The sequence below is a fragment of the Halyomorpha halys genome, unplaced genomic scaffold (genome assembly GCF_000696795.3).
Source record: "Halyomorpha halys isolate HHAL.00 unplaced genomic scaffold, Hhal_1.1 Scaffold28.1, whole genome shotgun sequence".
Lineage (NCBI taxonomy): Eukaryota > Metazoa > Arthropoda > Insecta > Hemiptera > Pentatomidae > Halyomorpha > Halyomorpha halys.
This window is the reverse complement of record NW_027110130.1, coordinates 1,472,093-1,479,859: the sequence shown is the minus strand read 5'-3', so window position 1 is coordinate 1,479,859 and position 7,767 is coordinate 1,472,093. Positions and strand designations below refer to the sequence as shown.

The window sequence follows — 7,767 nt, the reverse complement described above, 5'->3', positions numbered from 1 at the left end:
TATCCCTATTCCTGGCCACTGGAGACCTCTTTGCACTATCTCATATCGCCATCCTGTAATTGGTTTTCCTCTCCTTCTCTCGTGTTCCCTTTCCACTTTCAAGTATCAAGTCTGGCAACATGTCCAGCCCATCTCCATTTCAATTGTGCTTTTTCTTGTTAGGCTCTAATCTTAGATTGTACTTTTCAGTTATTGATGCAGTTTTTTTTTATATATACTTATCATATTTGCAACGAAAATTGCATTTGTGCTCCCCTTAACTTTTCATAATTCATTTCTGTTGCTGACCATGTCTGAGATCCGTATAAAATATTTTTGGATTAAAAAAGTCTGAACATAGTACAAAATTTTGTACATTGTTATATTATAAAAATATCTGCATTATGTATTAAAGTTACACATGTTTTATTTTTTATTTTTCGTTATTTTTTATTTCTTCCCTTACATATTTTAATTTTTTTTCTAGCTTTTTATCGTTTTTTTTAATGTGTTTAATTTTTCCATTATTTCAATTCTAAAAATTCTCTCTTTTTTCCCATCAAACATAACAGAAAATTTAAGTCAGAAGTAGAAAATAATATAAACATTCCAAATATAGTAGAAAATATATATACATAAATAAGACCCAACATGGTCGTCCACATTTACAATCTATTAATATTCAAAGAAGAAGAGGACGTCAAAAGAAAAGATGGAGCGATAGGTGCAAGATGGCAGGACTCCTCTGATGGAGAGCTGCTAAGGACAGAGATGTCTGGAGGAAAAAATGGAAAGGACTCGCCTCCCAATAGAGCTGGTCATCCTGGGAAAGTGCTCACTATTACTGTCCAATCCAGGAAATAATGCAGAATGATGGAAAGGAAATTGGTAAAAATTAATGTTTTGTCAATTATTATATATATATAAATATATATAATTTTTTTCTCTCTCTATCTTGTTTAAATGTTTATATTGTATTTTGTATGATTTTAATTTATAGCATAAATAAAAGTCTATTTAATTTCATTTCAAGATTCTAAAAACACTCTAATTTTGCATGTATACAAATATTAAAATAATATATATAAGTATATTAAGCTAAAGGTAATAAAAATAAAATTAATTTATAATCTTAATATTTTCTTGAGACTGGTAATTTTTTAATATAAATAATTCAAACTCTATCTATTATAGTCTCAAACTTTTAATTTCTCTTATACGTCCAACGTTTCGGCCAATCCGGCCATCTTCAGGGACAATCTACTCAATACCGCTTTGAAAACATATAATTTAGCAACTCTAAACTTCATGCAGGCTATTCTGCCCAGGTCAAAAATATCAATATCTAATTAGTCAATTATCAATTAAAAACAAAGTCAATTTATTTATCTGCAGACACTATTCCTTAAAAATTTTATCACAACAATTGTTTTGATAGTATAGTTTTTAATTGATAATTGACTAATTAGATATTGATATTTTTGACCTGGGCAGAATAGCCTGCATGAAGTTTAGAGTTGTAGAATTATATGTTTTCAAAGTGGTATTGAGTAGATTCTCCCTGAAGATGGCCGGATTGGCCGAAACGTATGACGTATAAGAGAAATAAAAGTTTTGAGACTATAATGGATAGAGTTTGAATTATTTATATTAAAAAATGAAATTAATAATTATAAAAGGATACCAAATATAATAAAGAAAATCGATATATATGAAAAGTAATAAATGATATAAATAAAAGTAAAAAATATATGAATTAAAAAAAAAAAGATCCGTGTGGGATTCAAAACCAGCCACGAACCGAGTACTCTAGTACCCTTTACTCAGTTTGCTTGGTCACAAAGATTCTAATTAAGGCTTAATTTTTTTTTCAAATTATTTCTTTATTAAATCATTAATCGTGAACTTACAAAAAGAAATTGAAAAGCTCCAATAATCAAAATTAGAATTCCCATTCCGAGTGTCATAGTTACCAATGGATTGTATACATTCCTCAGCTCTTCTGTGTATCTGCAACAGAAAAATTATTTAATATACACGAATATATTTTGAAAGATTTTTAGTTTACTCTGTGTGATTAATCAAAGAAAACGGGTGGGAGTTATTTCTAAAAATAGTATAACAAAATTAATTATAAATCAACGTTTTATCCCAATTTGCAGAGATTCATTAGTGCTAAAAAACAAGATGAAAAGAAATATTGTAAACTATAAGATGAAATAAAAATGTATTGTAAACGGTGTTCAGTTTTATATAATTCTCAAATTATCTTTCAAATAATGTTATAGTTTTTACAATATTTTTTTTTGTTTTTTAGGAGCGCGGTAAAGCGCGTTACTAACTCCAAGGACTCGATTCCGAATCCGGCTGGGCAGAAAATTGTTTTCTATTACACTGTAGCCGTGAGTCAACCCTGTGGGTTCTGGAGCTCTTCTTGGGTCCACCCAGCCTCTTAAATTGGGTAAAAATCTGGCAGTCGAGGGTGGTTCTGACCAAATCACCTCCTTGCACAACCGTTGGTTTAGTAGCAGTACTCCCTTACAAAGTACTGAACCCTTGGCCCTTCATGAATTGTAGCTGTACAGATTTTAATTTAATTTTAATCCTATATTTCTATATTAATCCTATATATCTATATTAATCCTATATATCTATATTAATCCTATATATCTATATTAATCCTATATATAATATATATCCTAGATTATTCTTTTATTTTCAGGAATTTTATACTTCTCAGTTCACTTCTTTATTTATTATATCATCCGAACCACGTTTCAGGTTCTTCTATCCATAAGTAGTTTCACAATAAACATACAGTAACAATAAAAAAATTTTACATTGCATTTTAATTTTTTTTAAATGTATACATGTACATACAAATAATTTAATATTTAACTATTAATATATCCACTTCTCTAATTTAAAACCATCTACAGATCTAAAATGTTTCGAGATCAAGCGTAATTTCCTATTTATTATTCCTATTCTTTTCTTACCTTAGATAGTATTATATTATATATTAATTCGTTCGTATGAAAAAAAGAATATAGAAATAAAATAAAGGGTATAAATTTCTGAAAAGAAACAGAATAATTTTTTAACTTAAACAAAGTTTGGAACTTAAGTTTTAGCACTTAAATAAACAACTGATTATTTATATTTAAAGTCTTATAAACAAATATAATTTTAAAATAACGTAAAGTTCATATAATTTACCTTAAAAGTTTCTGATGGTCTTTTAAAAGCTTATACAGTTCTTCATAAACCGTAGAGCTGATGTAGTTGTGATTTAAGGATGTGTTTATATCACTTCTATATTGTTCAATCTTTAGGGACGACATTTGGAGCCCAAGGGCAGAGAACTGTGCATACAGACACATGAGGACTTGATAAAACAGAACGAAATAAACTGCCAAAAAAAATCCACCCCATAAAAGAACTATGGCTTCATAAGCAAAAACGATTTCGTAATACGGAGACTGATCAATTGGGACAGGATACCATCCGCCTAGGATCTTCTTCCTGCCCGTCCTAACAGCCGCCATGCTTCCAGTATGATAAAGGATATAATCAACAGATACTCCGGGATAAATTATATAAAAGAGTACAATACTTCCATTCACTGCCAAGGACATCGTGCAACAGAAATTAGAAGTTTTACTGATACTCATAAAAATTTCTTTCACTTCTAGATTCTGTTTAGGTATATTTAGAAAATCTTTTCGCAATACGTTGTAAAGTCTGCACTGACTCTCCATACAGAAAGTGAACACGAACATTCTACAACACAACTGCAATGCAGGTATTGCATTAAAATTCAAAATGGTCGCCTTCTGTATGTCGACTTTGATGACGAAGTAGCTCATAAACTGAAAAATCACGTATGGGATTCCAAGTAATAGTGTACCCAATAGATGTAATTTCAATATGGCGTTCTTCTTCCCAGTTGTCCTGTATTCGTTGACTATCCTCCATATCCCGAAGAACTTGAGGTATCTCAGGCTTAGGCCATCGATGATGTCCGAGTCCTTGATTCCTTCCTTGATCATAGCTGACTGGCTCCTAAACCAGAACTGATGGGTCCTCCAGGAACCAGAATACATAACGAATTGGCATAACGACTATATTCACATTATTAATGTTCCAATTACTCATCCCAGACGAGTTTACAAATAATTGATAGTCAATTGGTCTCTTCATAGGGATAAATTAATTGTCATCTCATCTGTTGTCTTGTGTTCAATGAAAGATAGAAACTCATTTTACCTCTTTTAAAATTTAAATATATGCATGTATAAATGAAATATATATAAAAATACTAAAAAATAATAACATGTTATATGAAGAAAATTCACAGATTTTTTTTTTCGAATTTATATTCGAAGTTAACAGAAGAAATCAAAATTATTCAAAAATGTTACCTAAATTTTTAGTCATTTTACCTTCTTATTTTTAATTTTTACCTGATTATGAAATATAGGTACACAATGCTTTAACATATTTGGGAATACTTTTAAGTGGTAATACCATAAAAAAATTAAGCTCAGCAAAATGCAAACAACTCAAAGATTAGGACGAAGATCAACTTGATAAAGATATCTTGTTATATAAGATAAAGATATGATGTTTTAACTATTTATTCATTAAATTATTTTATTTTATTAATACTATTTTTTTTTTTTGTTTTTTGAAACTTATTTATCCATATTTTTTATTATATTTTCCTTTTAATATATGTGTTATCTATGTCTTATTCTCGTAAAATGTATCTATTCGTTTGTTTTTGGTAAACTGATCTACTGCTGTGACTATAAATGATGGTCTGATCTCACATTACCGTCTAATATCGAATTTGTTTAGCGGGTCACTGAAGATGATCTAGGAGGGTGAATTCCGGAGAGCAAATTTGTTGATCGGGTGAATTGAAAAAATGTAGAAGCAGAAATGAGAAAGAAAAATAGGAGTGAAATGAAACATTTGTATTTGTTGTACAGACCGAAATTGATTGTAAAAGGTAACTGTAGGGAAAATAAAAATTCTTTATTATAAAAAAAAGAGATACAATAATAAATCTCTTTTTTTTCTGATTATACTATGTATGTGTAATTTATATATGCCCGATTACGGATTGATAAGTATGCTGTGTGAGATAGCAACCTAATGTATTTAGGCAGCATAGATAAATAAAATATTTCTCTCTCTCTACTAAGGAGAAAGCTGGTTGTTTCCCGAAATATTTTATGTTCAAATACAATTGACGAAGTAAAATTTATGGATTTTAGACATAGAGAGACAGGATATTATTGTAATAATAGGGTAATCTATATATATATTTTTTAATTAGTATATAAATAATGTTTGTTAAATGTTTGTATTATCATATTGTTATTCCATTGGTTTTCAAATTTGCAGTGACTGAGGACTTCGTCAGTGTAGTATAAATAATTTTTAAATAAAGAAATATTGGAAAAGGAGAGACAAAACATCAGTAAGTATTGATGTAATATAAATTAGACTTTCCCCAGGTAAAAGGGAGGTGTATATAAAAATAAATCCATTTTTTTTTATACATAAAATTACAACTGCGGATTATCTGGCTTTATGCAGTAACCACAAACTTAATCCCTCGAAAAATTATAATATTATTATCATTTTTTTATTTCCATATAGATATAATATAAGAAAAAAATATCGTATAAAAATAAATGATAAATGAACATAATCTGTATCATTACTCGTTCTCATCTATAGACTTAATATCTGTACTTATCGTGAAGAAATTGATAGGTCCAGTTAATTAGGTAACGAATAATCAACATCTTCACGGTTGCTAGGCATATAATCTCATATAAATGTGAACATTGTAATATTTTTCATTCATTAAATTTAATACTATATAGAAAAAAAATACAGTAGGTTTTACAAATGAACCTAATTGACACTGTAAAGTATAAAATTTAAAGGATCATTAAAATTTAGGATCTCATAATAGGGTTTTATTCTTTTCTTTTTTCATCTCTTATTTTGTACTTTCTTTAATATTTCTTCTGTTATTTTGTACTTTCTTTAATATTTTATCTCTTATCTATCTGTTACTATTACCCTTTTCATTTACTGTTTACAACCTTTAATTTTTCTTATTATACTTTACTTTTCATTGTATACCCCTGTTATTTTCCACTTATGTTTTTTCTTTTTTTTTTTTTGTAACTATGTCAAGTGTTTGTATCTTTTTTAGCCCTGACGAAGCCCTGCAACGTGGGGCGAAACGTTGGCTCAATAAAGTAGTATAATCATTTACTATTTGAGTTTTTTTGACCGCACCCGGACCATATTCCATTCATCATATAAAATTTAAAATATGTAATTATTATATGGCCCAAAACATCGTTCAAGTTTTTTATTTTGACCCTTGAGCTTCGTAAGTTGGACAACCCAGATCCTATAAAGAGAGCAGCCATTGTCATTCAAATAAGATTCTTGCTGAAAATGCTTTGCATAATATTTGATAGATACTTCTGTTATACAACTTGCATGCATTGACCATTTAGATTGATTGCACCGCATTGTTCTTGCATAATGCATACCTAAATAATTTTGAAAAGTTGAAGATTTATATATTTACTAGAATTTTCTGTTCAAATAAAAGATTCTACATCGTCAATTGAATATAGTTGATCTGCATTTGACAAAGTTTGTAAAATTTGTGTATTAGTTTTAAATTGAATAACACAAAACATTACCAACGATTTTTAATTTATTTTTTGCAATTTTAAAATTGTATAAAAAAATACATTAAGTAAATTTGATAAATATTTCATAAAAAATGATAATCTTCGGTAGGAACCACCCAATGGAGATATTTTAATCATTGCTTTAAATTATAAGATCTCATAGCTATCTTCTTTTCAGACGCCACGGAGGATTATCAGGGATTGTTAAGGGTCAGAAAGTAAGAACTAATGAGTCTATTTCAGGCTGAATCTAATCCAATAAGAAAATGTGATAAATGTTTCAGTACACATGATAATCTAGAGAAGAAACCACCCTTGAACTTAAATCGTTGCTTTAAATTAGATCACTTAGCCATCTTTTTTTCAGACGCCTCAGGGGATTATCAGAGATCATTAAGAATCAGAGATTAAAAACTAATGGGTTTGGGTAGGTAAGGATTTTGGAATGAAAGGAGTTATATCTAATTCTGGACAAATCTGCAGCGAATGGGTTATTGAGATCTTTCTGGATGAATTTATTTGTGACTTAATAAGGAACATCAAGTATTTTATTGAGGATTTTGGATTTTAAGGATCGGATACGGTGGGAATTTAATAGAGCATCATAGCTCAATTCCAAATGTCCAAATAGGTTTGATTATTATAGTTTTTTTTCGTACCCTGAAGAAAAAAAAATTAAATAGTTAAATTAAGTAATATTTTAAAAAGTGCCTGAAATTGAAAAACGGCGTCAAACCCGGCTGAATGATGCCAATTTTTTTTTAAGTTTATATATTTTTTTATTAAATCAAAATTTCCAACCTACAAATATTTATCTTCAGTGCATATCTTAACCGGTTGGAGGCAAGCTTTTGATTGAGGATTTCAATACACTAAACACTAACAGCAACACTGACGTAGCATGTGATTTTTAAAATTTATTTAATGATATTCATAATTTTATTCAAATGTAAACGAGTGAATTTGATGTTAGTTATACAATGGCATGATACAGACATGTTAAGAATATACCTATTAATTGAACTTTAATAACATTTCTAGAGGAAAAGAT

General features: G+C 28.8%; 1 protein-coding gene across 1 annotated transcript in view; it reads right to left on the bottom strand.

The window, feature by feature from the left end:
* The window catches only part of LOC112210964 (odorant receptor 30a-like), a 13,384-nt gene extending 9,347 nt beyond the window's left edge, over positions 1-4,037 (bottom strand). Inside the window, exons 1-2 of the mRNA XM_067048223.1 lie at positions 3,199-4,037; positions 1,890-1,989 (exon numbers count right to left, since the gene is read on the bottom strand). Coding sequence (XP_066904324.1) covers positions 1,890-1,989; positions 3,199-4,031 — 933 coding nt within the window. The 5' untranslated portion in view covers positions 4,032-4,037. The remainder of the gene's footprint in view (positions 1-1,889; positions 1,990-3,198) is intronic.
* Between the last annotated feature and the right edge of the window lie 3,730 nt (positions 4,038-7,767).